The 18,530-nt window shown below is 63.6% G+C and overlaps 3 protein-coding genes across 6 annotated transcripts; 1 reads left to right on the plus strand and 2 right to left on the minus strand.

Annotated features, from left to right (window-relative positions):
* The first annotated feature begins 124 nt into the window (after window positions 1-124).
* On the plus strand, window positions 125-3,924 carry MTNAP1 (mitochondrial nucleoid associated protein 1). 3 transcript variants are annotated; one of them, XM_076353781.1, is made up of 4 exons: window positions 125-1,534; window positions 1,948-2,055; window positions 2,254-2,370; window positions 3,450-3,924. In XM_076353781.1, exons 1-4 carry the CDS (start codon window positions 157-159, stop codon window positions 3,572-3,574), a joined length of 1,728 nt encoding a protein of 575 aa, XP_076209896.1. In that variant the 5' UTR covers window positions 125-156; the 3' UTR covers window positions 3,575-3,924. The 3 variants fall into 3 exon arrangements, with proteins under 3 accessions (XP_076209896.1, XP_076209898.1, XP_076209897.1); XM_076353783.1 differs by having other exon boundaries at window positions 125-694; XM_076353782.1 differs by having other exon boundaries at window positions 2,900-3,540.
* Window positions 3,925-4,310: 386 nt separating this feature from the next.
* Window positions 4,311-7,558, minus strand: CPSF4L (cleavage and polyadenylation specific factor 4 like). Its single transcript, XM_076354113.1, has 7 exons — window positions 7,456-7,558; window positions 7,090-7,140; window positions 6,476-6,628; window positions 6,117-6,212; window positions 5,686-5,783; window positions 4,901-5,095; window positions 4,311-4,379 (listed from the first exon to the last, which is right to left on the minus strand). The coding sequence occupies exons 1-7, from the start codon at window positions 7,556-7,558 to the stop codon at window positions 4,311-4,313; spliced, it is 765 nt and encodes a 254-aa protein (XP_076210228.1).
* Window positions 7,559-10,382: 2,824 nt separating this feature from the next.
* CDC42EP4 (CDC42 effector protein 4) lies at window positions 10,383-17,910 on the minus strand. 2 transcript variants are annotated; one of them, XM_076353877.1, is made up of 2 exons: window positions 17,842-17,910; window positions 10,383-12,352 (listed from the first exon to the last, which is right to left on the minus strand). In XM_076353877.1, the coding sequence occupies exon 2, from the start codon at window positions 12,215-12,217 to the stop codon at window positions 11,288-11,290; it is 930 nt and encodes a 309-aa protein (XP_076209992.1). In that variant the 5' UTR covers window positions 12,218-12,352; window positions 17,842-17,910; the 3' UTR covers window positions 10,383-11,287. The 2 variants fall into 2 exon arrangements, with proteins under 2 accessions (XP_076209992.1, XP_076209993.1); XM_076353878.1 differs by lacking the exon at window positions 17,842-17,910 and adding an exon at window positions 13,673-13,729.
* Window positions 17,911-18,530: the final 620 nt, after the last annotated feature.

Genomic DNA, 18,530 nt, shown 5'->3' on the forward strand with positions numbered 1-18,530 from the left:
GTCACAGCGTGCGCCGGGGCGGGGACGGCGCGCATGCGCGCTGCCGAGGCTGCTCCCTCCCCCCCTCAACCCCCCCCCCGCCACCGGGGGCGGCGGCGGCGGCTGCGCCTGACGGAAAAGCGGCCCCGGGAGGGCGGCGGGCGGCGTGGGGCTGCCATGGCCGCGGCGCCGCCGGGGCGGGAGCTGTGCCCGCACTGCCACAAGCCCTTCAAGCGGCTCCGCTCCCACCTCCCGCACTGCAAGGCCGCGCCGAGCCCAGCCCCCGGCAGCGCCCCGGGCCCAAGCCTAGGCCTAGGCCCAGCCGCCAGCAGCGCCCCAGGCTTAAGCCCCGGTCCGGCCGCCGGCCCCTCCGCGCCCGGGAGCGGCTCTGGTTCGGACGGAGCCGGCCCCGCCGCCGGGTCGGGGGCGGGCAGCGGCCCGCGGGCGGGAGCGGCCGGTAAGAGCAGCAAGCGGCCGCCCAGCCCCGGCGTGGGACAGGGGCTGCCCGACGGGGCCTCCCGGGAGGCGGCGGCAGGAGGACGCGCGGAGACGGCTGCGGCGGCCCGGAAAGGAAAGAAGGCCGCGGCCGAGCAGGGTGGAGGGTCCGGGCCCGGGCTTTGCCGCCAGCCCGACGGACGCAGCACAGAGTGGAAGGTGGAGCCTGCGGTACAGGACGTAGCCAAGTCCCTTGATTTGCCTCCCGAGGAGGTTAAAGGTATACCCGAAAAGCTGAGTAATGGAGTGAAAATAGTAATAGAGAAGCACCGCGCCAGGGTGATCAGGGAGAAGAGCGGTTCCAGGAGCAGGGGCGTCTCGGCAGGAAGCCACAATGCAGACAGGTCGCCTGTGGAAGGGCCGCATCCAGGCAGCGCTGCTGACCCCACTGACGCAGCCCAGCCTGACCCACGGGAGGGAATAACTGTTCCAGAAACCGCAAACACAGAGACGCGCGGCCTCGGAGCTGCGGAGGATGCGCCTGCAAGCTCAAAGGGAGAAAAAGGCAGTAGTTTAAAGGCAATAAAAATACCCGTACTTAAAGATCCCCCTGAAGCTGACTGCAGCAATAGCCCTGGTGACCTCGTTCAGCAGAAGGGAATAGACAAAACTGTGACAGAAGAGGAGCAGATGTACTTAGAAGTTGGTGTGGAATGTAAAGCCCCTCTTTCTGCTTTGCATACCAAGAACCTCCATCTGTCAGTGATAGAGGGTTTCAGAGGTCACAATGAAGGGACATCCAAAAATTACCTAACCAGCATACAAAAGCTTCGAGAGAGCAAGGAGCAGATGGCTCTAGCTTCTGAGCCCATCCTGAATGCGAGGAGGGACACTGAGCTGGCGCTACACCAGTTCTTGCTCCACACCTCCAAAAGCCAACCCATCTGTCTATCCCAGGCCTCTGGCAGGAGCACGCCGGCAGGTGCCATGGGCTTGGAGTGGTTTCCAGACTTGTATCCTAATTATGACGGGCTGAGTATTTTTCAAGGGAAGCCTTTCCAAGAAGATGTGGGGATCACAACAAAGATACCAAAGGGCAATTTCTCAGAGGGACGGCAAGGTAATGTGAGAAACAAAAGTCTCTGCTGCTGAGATTTACTGCACCGTCAGACTAAACTGTCTGATGTGAATGGGAGAGGAGGGGTAGGAAATTCTAAGCTGCTGGGCTTGTCCAGCAAGTGATCCAGGAAGGATCCAAGGAGGTTAACTGTCCAACCCCCCAGCCTGCAAAACCAACGGTTTACATTTCTCTTTAGGTTTAAGACAGACTCTTGCATGTTGGGGCTGGTGGAGCCAACTCACTTTGTGGGAGAGACAATTCGCTCTTCCTTTCTGAGCAGTCAGGCCCAAGTCTCCTGCAGCTGTACCAGATAACCGGCTCCATGCTCAGCACCCGGTGCAGGGAACACGAGAGCACCACACGCGTTGCCCTCGCTTTCCTGCCTTTGACCACTCTGACTTCTCATCGCACAGGTCCCCTCGCAGAAAGGCGCCTGATGGATGTAAGGCTGGGGGAGCTGCCCGCGTGGCTGGCCACCTGCGACTTGTCTCCCCAGGGGCTGCTTGGAGGAGTGCGGAAAGGTAAATTCCCAGCTCTTGGGGCAGAATTGTCCCACTTACCTGATTCACTTGCTGCAGCCTGGTCCAAGCGGCCAGTTTGGATCTTTATAAAGAAATAAATTAATAGACCCAACCATTTGGCTTTGGAAAGTTACACAGAAACCAGTGAACTCCGTAAGACCTGTGCGTGATTTGACCCTTGCATTTCTGTTCCAACAGCCTGGAGCGGCTATTATGACAAATACATCAACGTGAAGAGGGGCGGACCGGCTGGGATCTCCATGCTGCTGGCTGGATACTGCCTCCTCAGCTATGTCTGGAACTATCAGCACATCAGTAAGATTTCCTTCTTGGTATCTGTCGTATTTCAGGCAATTCCCCCTTTTGCAGTAGGTGGAAAGTCAATTTGCCATTCGTGTTAATTCAAGCTCTGAAATAGTTTAAAAATACTTCACAGTTAAGACTAATACCAGAGCTCAGAGAACAGTATTCTGACCTGGCTTAGGTAGGCAGAGGAATTTAGTTAAAGTTGGTGATAACAGTTGCTGATTCACAGCTTCTCCCTGGAGAGCGCCAGGAACTGTCGGGAGCACTTTTAAACCCTGCACAAAGCAGAGGGAGGAGATGTTCCAACACCAAGCGCCCGTTCCCTGGATTTACTCATAACTGACAAGAGATTTACTGGTGGTTGTGTAGTTTCCCCAGCAGGACTTGCTTTCACGCGCAGCTCTACAGCGCGTAAACAGAGGAGGCTGCAGTCAGTCTCCTGCTCATCGCTGCTGGGCAAAGCACGCTCACGTAGTGCCCGAGCATGGCACTGTGCTAACACTCTTCTGGTTTCCCCCCCCCCGCCCTGTTTTTCTAGAGTGTCATCGCTGGCGTAAATACCACTGAAGAAGCTGGAACAACACCCAAGGAACAGTCACAAATATTTGACTGGGAGTCAGCAGAAGTGCTCAGAACCAGTGTCCCGACAGGGATTCAAATCAGCAGAGGCCCATTTACTGTCAGAGACAGGTTCATTAATTGTCGAGGGGGCTGCTTTTCAGTTACCCTCCTGTAGGCAGAGGGGCGACACTGACAGTCGCAGCCTGCGGTCACTGCTCTGTGGTTCAGGCAGCATTTAGTACTGAAAGAAGAAAGTGTTAGAGCCGTCCCTTTGGAGGTCTGTATGCAGTAGAGTTCCTGTAGTCTGCAGGAGCCCAAATATCTCGCTTTGGGACACCAGACACAGGACGGCTCCTCGACCTGGGCTGTTAATATAGATTGACACGTATGTTATAGTCTGAGTGTTTGGCAGTAAGGTTTGTGATGGGTTGTGGCAGGGTGGGGTTAGGCCAGAATAACCATTCCCTTTAAGTTAGCAGAGTTGTGCCCGGCGCAGCCCGTCTTACCCATCTTACCCCTCTCCACAGCAAGCACGATGGGGTTTGCTACTGACTGGCAGGAGAAGGGTGGTCCCTGCAGGGCCCTTCCGCAAAGGGCCCCCAGCCCCTACTTCGCTGTCAGCACGGCGCTGGTGGGACTGCCCAGGCTCTGAGGGAAGGACCTCTGTGAAGGCATTAAAGCAGCAGCACTCAGACCGCAGCACCCTATTTCTGGAGGAAGAAAATCCATTGCATTAGCTGTTGTGCCCGAAGGGCAAACCTATGTCTGCATCAGACAAATGAGGACAATTACGAGAGTGCTAGTTGTGGCCTGCCATCACCGAACATGTCTGGAAAAGGGTTGGTCATGTTACAGGCATGAAGGGTAAAACAACAAAAAAAAAAAGCCAAGAAAAAAATCTGAACTCTTTATTCAAAGAGCAGTGCAGTAGTACTGTGTCAGAGGTGTTTCACCAAAAACTCCCTCGTCCCAGCAATAAAAGCCTTTGTGAGTTTTCCTTTCCTGCTTGGTACTGTGTGTTCTCAAGTGCGGTGCTTCTTGCCCCACCTTCAGAGGGGATTAGCACACCCACGCCCTCATCTGCCCAGGACCCGGCCACAAGCTGGTCCCATGCCCCTTCAAACCTGTGATTGCACAGTGACCGCTCCTGCTGCCCCAGTCCGTCCGCAGCCAGCTGCGCGGGAGGGAACGGAGGCGGCTGTGAAGAGTCCAGTTTTGGTTGCATTGGGGAAGCTGTGATTTCGCTGCTGCTTGTGCAGAGAGCTGTGAGAGCCGGTGCTGAGCAAAACCAACTGGCTTTTCTAGTCCAGCAACTGCCCTAGTAGCCGTCTTGGCTCCGTCGTGCTTTCTGGTGTCCTCCTTCCACGGTCCGTGCGGGAGCACTCGAGTCACTTCTCCAGCAGGATTTCCAGCTGAGTCTTCCCACACTTACTGGCGTGGTGACCTTTCTGTCTGCACTGGGGGGACGGGGAGAGGCAGGCATCGGTTTTGTGCTGGATCAACCCAGCGCCATGTTACCGCATGTTCATTTTCACATCATTTCCCAGCGACTGGGCTAATGGAGCCATGCCTCGTTCCAGCACAGCTCTCACCTGCAAGCAGCATCCCAAGACCTCCAACTGCAACAAACCTCTGACCCAGAGGGACACAAGGGGCTCGCTGCTCTCCAGGGCTGTTCCACTGCATGCCAAGTGTTTATTACCACAGAAGTCCCTTCGCTTGTAGTCGGATTATTTCAATCCAAGTACAGCCTCCTTCCTGCCGGTTCACACCCCAGCTGCTGGGGGGGGGGGGGGGGGGCAGGCTCCAGGGCCACAAAACACAGCCCCGGGAGAAGACAGACATCCCCAGTCAAGGAAGCTGTTTTGAGAGCACTGTGGGAGTCCCCACGCCACATGCTGCCCCTCACCATAGCGCTTTACCCTCCCTCCAAGGCAAGACCGTCGCTCCCAGGCCTCCCAGTCCCAAAAACACTCACCTTGAAGCAGATGCCTCGTTCAAGTGGGCTCTGTGGGCCCAGGGGGCAGCTATTGGTGTCCCGCAGCTGCTCTGTAGGGTGCTGGGTAGCACCAGTGACTGGTAGAGGGGGCTCCACGGGTGGCACGTCCTTCCATCCACTCTCCCCGCCGGCAGCCAAATCCAACCGTGTCAGCCCCCAAGGACAGCCAGCTCCCTGGGGGGACACGGGGCAGGAGGGGCAGTTGGCAGCTGCTGTCCCACAAGCTCCCACAAGAGCCGGGGCAGAAGCAAGGGAAGCAAGAGCTGTGGGGCAGGGGCAGCTGGTGCATCACCCTGATGGGCAGAGGCACAGAGCAAAAGGGCTTCGGCTCAAGAGGGAATGGCATAGGACCTTCCCCGCATCACCTTGGATGGATCCGTGCTGCTCGTCATCAGCCCGGCCTTGAGGCTGGAGAGGGACACAGAGGACCGGCAGTTACTCCCTGGGACATGGCAGGCGGTACCCCCAGATCCCCCCATGGCTCCCATGGCCTCTCAGGGCTGTCCCAGCGCTCAGGCAGCTGGTACAGGCATCCCCATGGGGACCGGGGCTGTCCCCTGCCCACCCGCTGCAAACCCTGTGGTCACCAGCTCAGGTTGAACGTGAGGAGAGACCAGAGGGGTCCAGTTAGTTCAGACAAGGACCTAAAGCACCCTTGTCCTTGACCCAGACACTGCAAGGGCCATGTCCACCTCTGCAGCCTCGGAGAGGGGGCTGTGCCAGGCCGGCTGTGTGCTGAGCTCCCCCCGCAGCCTGCCCCGTACGTACTGCATGAATTTGCACTTGGGTCCTTCTGGGCAGAAGCCAACGAGGTAGTTGGCACACATCACCCTCCGCGTGTGCTTGTACTTGCACAGGGGACCTGCCACGCAGAGGGGAGGTTCCTGTTTGTGGGGACACAGTACCACACCCCCTGCCCCACAGGGATTTCGGGAGCCCAGCTTTCCCCAGCAGCCCCGTTCCCCTTCAGCTCTATGGAGCCTTTGCTGCCCCAAGCCTAAATCCCCACTAGGCACCCAGTCCCACTCCCAGGCAGTCCCCAGACAACCCGCTGTGGTTCACCCCACTCTGGCTCGGTCACCTCAGAGGTGGCAGGAGATTGGGCCAGCAGCGGGGTCCAGACCCCCCCCCATCACTGGTGGGTAGGGAACATGGGCAGCCCCTGCTCACCCCAGCACTCATCCCAGCAGCTCACCATGCCTGCAGAAGCCGCGGTCGTACCAGGGACAGCCCATGGTTCTGGTGGTGGCATCAATGTGCAGGAAGGGACAGTCCTTGTTGCTGCACTCGCCTGCAGGAGTAAGGGGTAGGACAACAGTCGCTCAAGCCAAATGCAGTGGAAAGTGCTCAAGGATGGGCTGGATGGGAAGAACAGAGGTGCCCCAGGAGCACCCAGGCTTGGCCCGGGGAATGGTGGCCCTGAGCAGGTGCCAGTGGTGTTTCTTCCCGCAGACAGGAGGTGGCATCAGGCGCTTGCTCGAGGCCAGACTGGAGGGACATGGGTGCTGGGGTGCGAGAGGCTCGCTGGGGTCCTCGACCCAGTCCCACACCTACCGAACTTGGAATAGAAATAGCACTCGGGCATCTTGGTCACGTCGTACTCGTGCAGGAAGTCACACCCGTCACCCTTCTTGCAGAGCCCGCGCAGCCAGTGCTTGCACACCACCGTCTTCTCCCCGCTGACGTGCCGGAAGGGGCACCGCACACCTGGCCCCGGCACACACCCACTGTCGGAGCCTGCCATCACAGCCCCCGCACCCCTGCCTGCATCTGGGAACCCCCCGCCCCAGCACCCCCAAGCTCCTTGGCTTGGGAGATGCCAGCGTGAGCTTTCCGGGACGTGGAGGAGATTTGCAGCACCCACTGGGTGGATGGGGCTCGGTCCCCCAGGCACTGCCAAGGTCTGGTTGCCCTGGAGGTGTCCAAGCCCTCCCCAGTGCAGAAGGGGTAGGAGCACTCATCCAAAGGGCCAGGGGGAACGATGGACTCTGAGCAGTGTTAGCATTTTGGATCAAAACCCGCCAACCCACTGGCCACAGGGCCACAACACAATCTGCCACAGATATGGGCTGGTCATGGAGCGGAGAGGGGCCCTGTCCGGCTCCCTGGTGGCCGCAGGATCTTGTGGGGTGGTGTCAGTCCCATCCCTGTCCTTTCCCAGCACTCACCGTTGGTGCACAGCCCTTGATGGAAGAACTCACAGACGGCCGCCCCCAGCTCTGTGGGGGAAAGCAGGGTAGGGAGACCTTCACCCGCCAGCCCCAGTGCCCAGACCACTGCGCCATCGAGGGCAAGAGCATCTCAGCCCACTCCAACAGCAGCCCCCGCAGAGCTGTGCCAGATGCATCCCCAAGGGAGCAATGCCTGGAGCCAGCCCAGCCTTGGGCAGGAGCCCAGGGAGGAGGCAGGACCAGAGGCACCAAGGCACTGTGGTGGGTGCAGCAAGAGCCAGGAGCACCAGCAAGGAGAACCCCAACACCTCCTGCACCCCTGTCATCCTCCAAGGATGCCACAGGATCCTGTCCCCAACTTACTGTCCATACCCGGAAAGGGCAGGGGCTGAGCTCCTCGCTGCTGCTCCACATCAGCCTCCAAGTCAAACCTGATCTTCTCCACACCAGCCACCAGCTCCTGCATCGCCCCTGCTCTGGCAAGAGGCACCTCCAGCCCAGCGCAGGCAGGGTGCAGGCAGGGAGCACGGCTACAAAGGGGCTGGCAGTGGGGCTGCCCGAGGAAAGCACCGGTCTCCCAAGGGAGCACCACGCTTTGCAGGTCACCACAGCCAACCTGGGCCCCAGCAGCAGCGCTCAGAAACCCTCCTCCTCCTCTCCAAACCAGAGCAAAACCAACCCAGGCAGCAGTCCCGAGCCCTCCATTTAGAGACAGAAGCTGCCCACATCTGATCTCAATTTGCAGCCGTGATTGCCTCCTGCCACAGCCCAGCTGCAGGGAGCTCAGCCCCGGGCCCCCATCGCATCCCCCATAATTGCCTCTCTGCACCGACATCTGCTTTTCCTCCAGCCCCAGCTCTGGGGCAGAGCAGCTGGCCCACGTCTCCCCAGGAGCAGCAGGGTCTGCAGGGGCTGCCCGTGAGCTGGGTTAACCCCCTCGCACTGGGGCTGCTGCTCAGCCTTAAACAGAGCCAAACGTGGCCCGAGTGCTGTAATTAAACACTCAGATAATAAGGGACGGATCCTGTGTGGGTTTTGTCGCACTCTGAGTGCTTTGCGCATTGCTGGGTGCACAGCAGCACCGTCCCCAGCCCTGCTCTGCAGCGCCTGGTGCTCAGCAGAACAGACCCACGTCCCTGGGCTCCTGGTGGGGACGGCCAGGTCGCACCTCGCACCCCGATGGGAAGGCCCTTCGGTCCCTGTTGCTGGGCTGGGGGCTTGCACGCGTGCCAGGCTGCAGCGGCACATGCTGGGCACGACAACAGTGCCACGCTGCTTCCCGGGGCTGCCAGGGGCCCACCCAGAAAAGACCGCGCAGCCCCCGGGTTTGACCTAACGCTCCGTCCCTCCTCCATCACGCAGCTCCTGTGGCCACGCGCATCCCCGGCACACGCCCGGAGCGATGTGGCCTGACACATCGGGGATGGAGACCTGCTCCCATTCTGTCACTAGCTATATACGCACTGGACCAGCGCTGTCTGCCTGCCGGAGCGCTGCCTGCGGGTGCCGCGGCCGCAGCCCTGCGCTGCGTGCTGTGCACCAACCCGGCACCCAGCGGTGGTGCCAGCCACATCCCGCGCACACATCAGGTCCCACAGCAAGACGCCCATCCCGTGCTGTGCAGATGGAGGGTTTTTGGGGAAGGCGGCGGGTGCAGCCCAGCCGACCTGCCCTCCCTTGCAGCAGGCACTGGCTGCACACTACTGGCATTGCAGCGGTGCTGGCATTACTCCCCACTAGCCCGGGACCCATTGCACTGGCCCTGTGCTCACTTGCTCGCAGTGTGCTGGAGCCACCATCCCATCCCATCGAGCGGGACCACGTCCCGTGCGTGCTCAGCGAGCCAGTGTGCGCTTTCTGCCCCGTCGGCTCGTGGCAGCGCGGTGCTGCTGCGCGGGAGGCTGGAGCTGACAGGCATCACAAAGATCGCGATTGCCAAGTGACGGTCTCAGGCAGCCAGTGCCAGGTTGCCCCAGGGTCTCTCCCCTCCCTGCGGCACCGGTGAGGCCCCGGGGAGCAAGGGGGGGTCCCGGGAGGGGGTGCAAACCCCGGTGACCTGCCCTGCCCCGCTGCTTCATGTCAGAGCATCATTAAGGGACAAGAGGAGCCAGGTCCCCGTGGCAGCCTGGTGACCTCCCAGGAGGCACGGGCCAGGACCATCGGCTCAGGAGACGGGTGCTCAGAGCAAGGGCAGGGGGCAGCAGCCCCGGGACCCTAGCACAGGGCAGGGGGGCTGTGGTGCAGCGACCGGGGCAGAGGCAGCCCGGTGAGCTCAGAGCCACCAGCTGCAGCTGCTGTTGTTCTCCCCGACCCGGACAATAGCCCAATGTCCCACGCCGCGGGGCGTTGTGTTGGCCCTGGCATACGCACAGGACCCCATTGTGTCCCCGCCACAGCACAGTGCTCGCCTGCTCCCACCGGCTTCACTAGGGGAGATCCCTCCGGGATGACGGGGCACCCAGCCCCTCCTAGGGCTTGGAGATGTTGGAAGGGCCATATCCTTTCCTCCCCATCCAGCACCAGCAAGGAGAGCCTGGCCAGCGCTCCCAGCAGAGCTGTGCTCTCCAGCCAGCCTTCTCTCTACTTGGGGAAGGGCTCTGGGGCTGCTCCCAGCGCTTCACCCCATCACAGCCCAGCTCCATCAGTGGGGCCAGGGAGGGAAGGCACCCTCCATGCTGGCAGAGCCCCACTCACACCAGGGGCTGAGCTGTGGGAAGCCGGCCATGGGATGGGAGCGTCCCACCCTGCTCGCCATGCCAGATGCAGCCCCTCCATCCACCCTCACTGGAGTCGGCAGGGGCCACAGCAGTTCCATGGGGCCAGGAGCACCCAGGACAAGCCCAGCCCTGGCCCCGAGCCCGTGGGAGCAGGGACAGCCAGTCCTGCCCTGCCATCACCTTCCACTCCTCCCCAGCTGGCAGGGAGCAGGGCTGCGGGGAGGAGAGCCGGCGTCTTGGCAGAGCCGTCCCTTGGCTGGAACCGGCCTGGCTGGAGGGTCCCAGCCCGGAGCCAGATCCGGTCAGCAGGAGCTCGCCCGCTTCCTCCCGCTGCAGGCAGCCCCGTGCGATGGGCAGATAAAGCACGGCCGCTGCAGGTAGCCGAAACGCCAGCCAGGGGACCAGCCGCTGGGCAGGACTCCAGCCATGGACAGGCAGCAAAGGTGGAGGCGGCAGAACAGGGTCTGGGGACGATGGCAGCACAGAGAAAGCCAGTCCCCACCTGTGCAGCAGGGTGCAAACACCCACATCCCCACGTGTCTCGTCCCCAGGAACTCAAGCCACTACTGTCACTACCATTTCCTTTTATTCTTTGCATTTGTACATACATGATATAAAACCCTCCTCTTCCATCTGCCTGCACCAGGCCAGCGTCGGTACTGCCCAGCCAGACCTGCCCTGTGACGGCGGCCGCCTGGCACGCAGGACACTGGGGCTCGCCTTGGCTCACGGGGGGTCCCAGGCGTTCCTCCCACGGGGGACAGACCCACATTCCCATCAGCATCCCTGGGAGCAGCCAGTGCCAGGGCTGGCCAGGGAGGTATCCCTACAACCCCCGGGCTGTTTGGAGTGTCAGGCATCTGGGATGGATCCATCCATCAGAGGGATGGGGAGCAAGACCCCGCCGCGGCACGAGACCGGCTCTCAGTCTGCAGAAAGTCCCCAAGAAACCTGGGGAGCTGGAGCTGCCCACAGTCCCAAGCCCCCTCTGAGCTCCAGAGCCAAGTCCTTCCTCATGGGAAATCTCCCCTCCGTTAAAACCAAAAGCGAGAGTAAAGAAAGTTAAGTACAAATCAGAGAGCAGTAAAAACCATATGGCGGAAAAAAATATATATATTACTAAAGGGGCTAAAACTTCGAAGCCTCGTCTTGTTTGATCCTATATTGCTTTACATGGGCAGGGGGGAAAAAAAGAAAAGAGCTAATATCCAAAGTCCAACAGAAGTAACTGAAATCGAGTCTGCTTTCCCCTCCCGGGATGTGCTGGAGCTCTCCGGGAGCCAAGAGGCATCAGGGCTGCTCCGGCCCCGGGTGCAGAGTGCTGTCCTGCGGCGGCATGTCCACCACCGGACGGGGAGAGGGAACGAGTGAGGAGTTGAGTCTTCCCCGGTGCCACCCATTGCAGCACCGGGGTATTCGGCCCCGTGTCCAAGCAACCGCAAATGAGAACCAGACCCCTCGGCTTGGCCGCTCGTCTTTTATACTCTGATCTCGTCGTCATCTTCGTCAGCAAACGAGAACTCCTTGTCGGGGCGTTTTGGGGGGCCCCGGTGGCTCGGTGGCCCAGGGACAGGGCTGCGCTCCTCCGGCCCCGAGGTGCAACTGGATGCCGAACTGCTGTCCCTGGGGCAGCGGCCGCCGGCGCTGCGGGACGGGCTCTGGCTCGGCAGGGCTGCCGCCACCACCGGGGAGCCGGGCAGGGCGGCATCCACCCCCTCCTCACGGCTCTCCTCCGCCTCGGGGTCTTCGTCCTGCTCCCACTGCTCCTTATCCATGATGCTCAGGACATCCCCGAGCATGGAGGGCCCCAGGTCAATGTGGAAGGACATAATGGACTCAGCATGCTTCATGCCCGCCCCGCTCTTGGCCACCACAACGGGCAGCTCCGTGATGTCCCCGAAGTCGCGCTCGTCCAAGCCGGGGCTCAGCGGCCCAGCGGTCGCCCCGTTTGGGCGCTGCTGCTCTTCGGGGCTCACCTCCTCAGGCAGCTTCTTGACGGGGCTGGAGGAGAGGCTCTTGGGCAGCTGCCCCGCGCTCCTGTCCACCTCCTTCTCGTTGAGCTGGGGCAGGGAGACGGCGTTCTTCACGAAGAGGGCCGAGTCCCGCAGAGAACCCAGCATGTCCCGCCGGTCACCTCGCGTCACCGACTGCGAGCGCTTGCTGCTGCGGAAGCGGCGGGAGAGCAGACTGGGTTTGGAGGCGCCCGGCTCCTCACCCGCCTCCGGCCCCGGCTCCCCCGCCTTGCTGGTGAGGAAGGAGGTGTCCCCAAAGGCGTCCCCCGCCCGCCCCACGTGCATGGTGTGGCGGAAGTCCCCCAGCGGCGCGCTGATCATCTCGGCCGTCAGGTCAGCCCGTGAGCGCCGCTTGGAGTGGGCAGAGTTGGAGACGAGTTGCTTGAGGATCGGCATGGCCGTGGCGGAGAGGGGCTGTGCCGCACTGCACGGGGGCGGCCAAGATGGAGCCGCGTGTCCCACGGATCCGGCCGGTGCTCACACCTGGTGCTCTGTGGCTGGGCTCCCACCGGTGTCACAGACGGGTCACTCCTAGGGGACAGGAGAGAGGGACATGGTCAGGCTTTGAGGACACGGACGGGCACAGCCTTGATGACACCAGCCCTCACCCCGCCAGGCTGAAAAACGTGACCCCATGCCCGCCAGCCACTCCGCTCCCCTGGGAATAGCCTCCACACTGGGCATCGCTCCACAGGGGATGGGTCCCCAGACACCCCTGAGCTCCCCACACCCCCTAAACGAGCAGGTCCCAGACCCCATCCATGGAGCAGACATGCACAAAAGACCGCAAGAGAAAGACCTGGGCACGGGGGTGTTGCAGGACGGTCCCGGACCTGAACGGGCACAAAGAGGGACGCGGGGTGCTGCAGGCACCCGCTGCCCCCTCCCCGCACAGCCCCAGCCCGCCGGAGTGGGGCACAGCAGCGCTCGAGCCTCTGGGAGCCGCACGCCGAGAAGATGCCTGGGATTTTTTTTTTAATTGGAAGAAAGCAGGGAGGAGCAGACGCCAGGAGGAATTGGAAACAGACGGCAGGAAGTGTGTGAGGAGGGCGTAGAGCCCCCGGGAGGCACCGCCAGCCAAGCGGCGTGCCGGGGGGAGCCGGAACGGGCAGGCACCCCATGGGTACCCCTCTGCGCCCACGCTTGGCAGGATGGGGACGTGGGGATGCAGCCTTGCTGCTGCCCTTGAGCACCCCAAAGCCCTCCAACGCTGCTCCTCGCTGCACCCTGGCGCTGAGCCCATGCGAGGCCGTGCCCACCCTCTCCGGCCACCTCACTGTCACCACTATGACTCAGGGGTGGCAGCTGGTGGCAGAGATGATGAGGGCCCTGGCTGACCGGGATGCAGAGAGGCACATTCCTCCTTCCCGTGGCCACCTCGATGCCACCGGCCACCCGGTCCAGCCCAGCGCCCGTGGCCCTGCAGGACGGGACGAGGACAGGGACCACGTCACCACATCCCGCACTTCCCCTGGCGCCAGGCAGCCCCAGGTGGTCCCGGGAGAGGCTGACGGGGAGGAAGGGCTTTTGCAGCCGCCCGCTTCCTCCCTCTGGGCACCGCCGGCAACACTGCAGCCCCGTGACACGCACGTCTCTCCTCTGAGCGAGCCTCAGGGCGGGGGCCATGTCCCCCCTGTTGCCCACCCAGCCCCAGAGTGTAGCTGAATGGCTCCGCGGGGTCAGCTGGAAGCAAGTCCTGGCCCCACAGCCCATGGGCAGCGAGAGCAGCATAGTCCCAACACAAACCAGCCCCGTACCCGCTCAGCTGGACACTGCAGGGGGCTGCAGCATCTGCCCCACATCTCCCAGCTCAGCTGGGGAAGGGCTCCCGCCCCCCAACCCTTCCCAAACCTGCGCTGCGACGCCCATCCGTCCCCCGCCACGGCAGCGGGGCCTCAGGCAGGCTGCGGCCGGGCCAGTTCCATGCAAGCAGGTCAGACTCTGACCCCACGCGGGTGCAAAGTCCCAGTGCCCGGCCCTCCCAGCCCTGCTGCACACAGCTTCCGCATGGGGCCAGCCAGGGCAGGCATGCCCCGCGGCACAGCGTCAGCGGCACCGCTCCCCATCCATCCCCGTGCAGGATCCCACCACCCCACGGAGGCGGCAGCATGAGCCTTCTCGGCAGGGCGACCGCTCGACTCTGCTGCAGCAGAGCCCCGGGGATGTGACAGCACATGGGAGCTCTGGTCGGGAGAGCCCCCAGTTTATCCCCAGCAGCTGGGAGAAGAGACAGAGCAGCCGCGCCGCCTTCTCCGCACCCTCAAACCAGGGGGCGAGTGGACTTCTTCCCCTCCTCGCCCCATCCGAATGCAGACAAGCAGCTCGCTGGAGTCCCACTCTCCTCGCCAGGATCTCACGCACGCCCAGCTGAGCGTGTGTGCATGGCACAGACGTTTTCCCCTTGCAAGGTCTCCTTTCAGGCCGGCATTCCTCCAGCCTTTGGTTTTACATAAAACAAACACTCCCGGCGAGCTCCCCAGCTGAGCCAGGCAACCATGCTGCTGATTTAGGCCATCTGGGGACTGTCCCTCCCTTGTATTTAGATTTCAGGGCCAAGTTCAGCATTTGTGAGATACTTTGCAAGCCTCGGCAAAGGGGCCACCAGGAGGTTGGAGCGTTACCGGCGCGCCGCGGCAGCCTCCCCGGCCAGCAGCTCTCCATCACCGTCACAGCCTCCAAACAAGCCACCACGTCCCCCCTCAACGCTCTTGCCCACAAAGCCTTTTCACAGCGGCCAAAATCTCCCCGTCCCTCGACACTTTGCTCCCAGCCCACCCCGAGAGGCGACAGCAGCGCAGCGGGACTCCGCTGCCCGCACAGCCCGGCTGCCGGCCCCGTCCTGCCCGGGGGGAGCGGGACACAGAGCCCTTTTCTCCTCCTCTTGCTCGGGGAGAGGAGAGCGGATCCTATGACATTCCCACTGCCGGTGCTTTCACAAAGGAAACCAGGCCAGGACGGCTTTGCTGCTGCCGCCGCCTCTCCAGCTACCTACCAGGGAAAGCCACTCTGTAACCCGAGAGATTTTGAAGGCAGGCAGGCAGGCTGCCGGTCCTGGGGCAGCAAGCCCAAAGCACTGCCAAGTCCCAGCAGGGCTTAGGGAAACGGGAGGGGAGGGGACAGGACCTGCAAGCGCAGGTCGAGGACAAGAGGGATAAAGTGAACTGACGGAGCACACACTGCTTCCCACCTGCCCTCTCAGCCCTTTGGGACCATGAGCTCAAAGGAGCGAGAGCCCCAGGTCCCAGGGGACACGATTTCCCCTGCGAATGGGTGTCTGCTTGCAAGACAGCGGGATTCTGCAGCCAGCATGGAGGGTGGGACAGCCCCACTGGGTGCAGAGCAAGCAGCGGGGACCGCGTGCCCTGATGATGCAGGCTTCCCGCAAGACCCCCCCCATCCTCCCCATCTCATCCCGCTCAGTACCAGTCACCCACAGGGTCCAGAGGGCACCAGTGGCTTAAAGAAAGAAGCCAGTGCATGGGTGCGCACGGGGGGAAACGCCGAGTCCCGCCGCGCTCCCACACATCCTGTCCCCAGCTCGTCCCGCTCACGGGCTGGGAGAGCCAAACCCACGGAGGAGGAAAGCATCCTGGCAGGCCCGGCCGGCTCCAAACAAGCCTCCCCAGCTTTGCTGTGCAGAGCGCCCCAGGCAGCACCCTCCAGCCCAGAGATCAGAGGATGGTCTCCCCACCCTGCTGGGTGCTGGGGCCACGCTGGACCAGTCAGGCCCCCCTGCACTGCCCGGGGCCAGGGAGAACCCGCACGCCGGCTGCTCAGCCCCACTTTCTGGTGTGCTGCCCCCCAGGGATCCGGCTCAGGCGGCCCTTTGATGTTGCTGCCTGGCAGACAGCTGCTGGAGACAGGGCACGGATCACACCCTGCCACCGCCGGCCCCGGGGGGGGGGACCAGCCCGCTGTCACACCCTTGCATCGGGCTCCCTGGCGAGTCTTCCCAGGGCCTGGGGGCAGACGGTCCTGTTAGTGCGGGCAGCCCAGGCACCCCGGTGACCCCCTCCTCCCAGGCACGGGTGACAGGTCTGGTCCTGTCCCTGGCACCAGGACCCTGCTGCAGTTCAGCCGTGGGATGCGTGGAACAGCCCCGGCAGCGCCTCTGGAAGCAGAAAGGCAGCCGGCAGCGAGCATCAGAGCTGGGGCCAGCAAGACAGCTCGCCGGGGCAGGAGGCAAATCTTGGCTCTCGCCAGGGCTATCGGCAGGCCGATCAGAGCCAAGCCGGGGAACTCGCCGCCCCAGTGCCGGCACACCAGTGCCAAAAGCAGAGCAGTGCTCCCTGAGGGACTGCCGACGACCGGGAGCTAGCCAGAGTTCAGCGAGGAGCTATTGGCAGGACACGCCAGAACACGCACAGGACCATAAATCCTCCTGCTACGGGGCCGCGAACCAGCCCGCGGCTCTCCAGGGCGAGGAGGGGACATTTCCGGGGGGAAAGGTTATCTCCTTGCTGGCCCCGGCTCCGTCTCTCACAACAACAGGGGCTGGCCAGGGTCCGACAGGATACCGGGGCTAAACAGACCTCCCGACCTCCGCCGGGCTCCAAATTCCTGCGGTTTCGCTGGGGTGGACGGGAAGTAAACAGGCAGGCTTCCCACAGCTTGGCCACAGCACCTTACCTGCCGGTGGGGCCTGGCACCCCGCAGCCGACCGGCTTGGGGGGCCCACGCCCGTGGCGGCCGTTTGCACTCACGGCAAAACCAAGGGAACAAAGGGAGAGACCGCCGCGGTCAGCACAACACTGCCGGCAGTGGGGCTGCCTGCGGGCAGCGGCGTGTGGCTGCCTGTCGGGGCCGCGGAGGGAGCCCGAGCACCGGGTCAGCCCATGGCACGGAGTCAGGCAGCTGGCCCCAGCAATGGGGATTCAGGCCAGCCTTGCTCTTCCCCCTCCAGGACCCAAACCCACTGAACCTCCTCGGTGCTAAACCTCAGCTGGATTCACTCCATGGTCTCCGAGGGAGCTGTGTCCAAAACAGACTTGTTTACTGTGTGCCAGCTAGGGAGAAAGCCCTGTCCTGGGGTGCAGAGACCTGCGCTCCCTTCGCTGCCTCGCTCCGTGCCTCAGTGTCTGCCCCAGACTGCTGACGACCCCAGCTCCTTTTAGAACCGCGTCCCTGATCCATAGATTCGGCACTTGGAAACATCTATACTTAACGCCGCTACTGCCAGGGTCAAACCAGGGTGGCGCAGGCTGCGTCCAGCTCCCCACGAGCGGTCGGTCGCTGCCCACCAGCCCCTGGCTCTCCAGGCACCGGTCCCGCACCGGAACGGGTTCGCAAGCCAGCTCCGTACCCAGGCTTACAGAGCCGGGCAGGTCCCCGCTCTCCAGGGCACCCATGGGAGCCGGCGTGTGCTCCCCAGGGACGGTGAGCAGTGCTGGAGGGCAGGCTGGGGAGCCGGCCGGGAAGCCCTGACCCCGTCCCAGGCTGCAGGAGGATGAGCTGGAGGGGGATTTCGGGCGGCGCTGACTCAGCACCCGCCCGCGCCCAGCCCCGGCCAACCCAGGGGTGCTGCTGGACCCGCTCCAGCGCGGGGAGGATCAGCCTTTCCGAGGAGGGCCGCGGGCAGCCGCCGCCCCGGCTGCGGCCACCGCCGGCTCCGGGCACCGCGAACCCCTCGTCGGGTTCGACGAAACGCGGGGAGCCGCGGGCGAGCGGCCGCCGGTCGCCGCCGCCGGGGCGGGGTGAGCCGGGCCGGTGCCCCACGTTGGGCAAACACGACTCCGCATCCTGTTAACCCCTTCGCCCACCCGCGCCGCGGACCGGCCCCACGCCCCGGTGGGTGCGGGGAGGGGTGTCACCGCCGCCTCCGGACCGCTACCGAAGCGGGGCTCGGGGCAGCCCGGGGAACCCCACCCGCCGCCGGACAATAGCCGAGCACGGGCCCGGCTGCCTCCCCCCGCGCCGAGCCGAGCCGAGCCGAGCCGAGCCGAGCCGCGCCGCGCCGAGCCGAACCGAACCGAACCGAACCGAACCGAACCGAGCCCCAGCGTGCCCCGGACCCCCCCTACCTGCGCGCCCGGGACCCGCTGCCGGCCCATGGCCGCGCCGAGCCGAGCCGAGCCGAGCCGGAGCGAAACCGCACCCCCCACTACCGCCGCGGCGGGCATGATGTCATCGCCCCGCCCGGGCCAATGGCGCGCCTCTACGTCACGGGGCAGTCCCACACCCTCCATTCAAACCCGAGTGGGGCGGGGGGGGGGGGAGGTAACCCTTGTCCCAGGCGCGGCCCCGCCCGTGGGGGGTCCCGGGCGCGTCCCCCGGGGGGGGGGGATGTCCCTGAGGGGGGTCACGACTGGGGTCGCGGGCCCCTCCACGGGCGGGATGCAGCGATCCGCGGGGGTGAGGGGTCCCAGATCCCTTCCCTCGGGGGCGTCCCGAGTGGGGTCCCCGGGGGCAGAGCAGGGGGGTTGGCTGCACCCCTGGCAGACCGGCCGGGGGTTGGAGAGGTGGGGGGGTGACCGACTCTAATTCATTAAGGGGATTTAAGAGCTGAACTGAGCCACTGGGCGGAGGCAGGTTCAGCCCCGGGGCAGTACCAGTGTCCCTGTTCCACTCGTGACCGTGACACCCACGAGGCCGCAGCACCCACATTCTCCCTCCACCGCCCCCCAGCTCTCTGTTCCCAGCCAGCCCTGCTGCTCCATCCCCCTCGGGGGGGCCGCAGGGCCCCTCCAGGCCATGGGGTGGTTGGGTGGTC

Source organism: Aptenodytes patagonicus, chromosome 16 (assembly GCF_965638725.1).
Source record: "Aptenodytes patagonicus chromosome 16, bAptPat1.pri.cur, whole genome shotgun sequence".
Classification (NCBI taxonomy): domain Eukaryota; kingdom Metazoa; phylum Chordata; class Aves; order Sphenisciformes; family Spheniscidae; genus Aptenodytes; species Aptenodytes patagonicus.

Coding starts and splice junctions, on each gene's coding strand:
- MTNAP1 (XM_076353781.1), top strand. CDS start 157: ATGGCCGCGGCGCCGCCGGGGCGGGAGCTGTGCCCGCACTGCCACAAG. Junction 1,535..1,947: donor TTTCTCAGAGGGACGGCAAG/GTAATGTGAGAA, acceptor CTCATCGCACAG/GTCCCCTCGCAGAAAGGCGC. Junction 2,371..3,449: donor CTGGAACTATCAGCACATCA/GTAAGATTTCCT, acceptor CCCTCTCCACAG/CAAGCACGATGGGGTTTGCT.
- CPSF4L (XM_076354113.1), bottom strand. CDS start 7,558: ATGCAGGAGCTGGTGGCTGGTGTGGAGAAGATCAGGTTTGACTTGGAG. Junction 5,096..5,685: donor AGTGCAAATTCATGCAGTAC/GTACGGGGCAGG, acceptor GTGTCCCCCCAG/GGAGCTGGCTGTCCTTGGGG. Junction 4,380..4,900: donor AACGAGGCATCTGCTTCAAG/GTGAGTGTTTTT, acceptor CCGTCCCCCCAG/TGCAGACAGAAAGGTCACCA.
- CDC42EP4 (XM_076353877.1), bottom strand. CDS start 12,217: ATGCCGATCCTCAAGCAACTCGTCTCCAACTCTGCCCACTCCAAGCGG.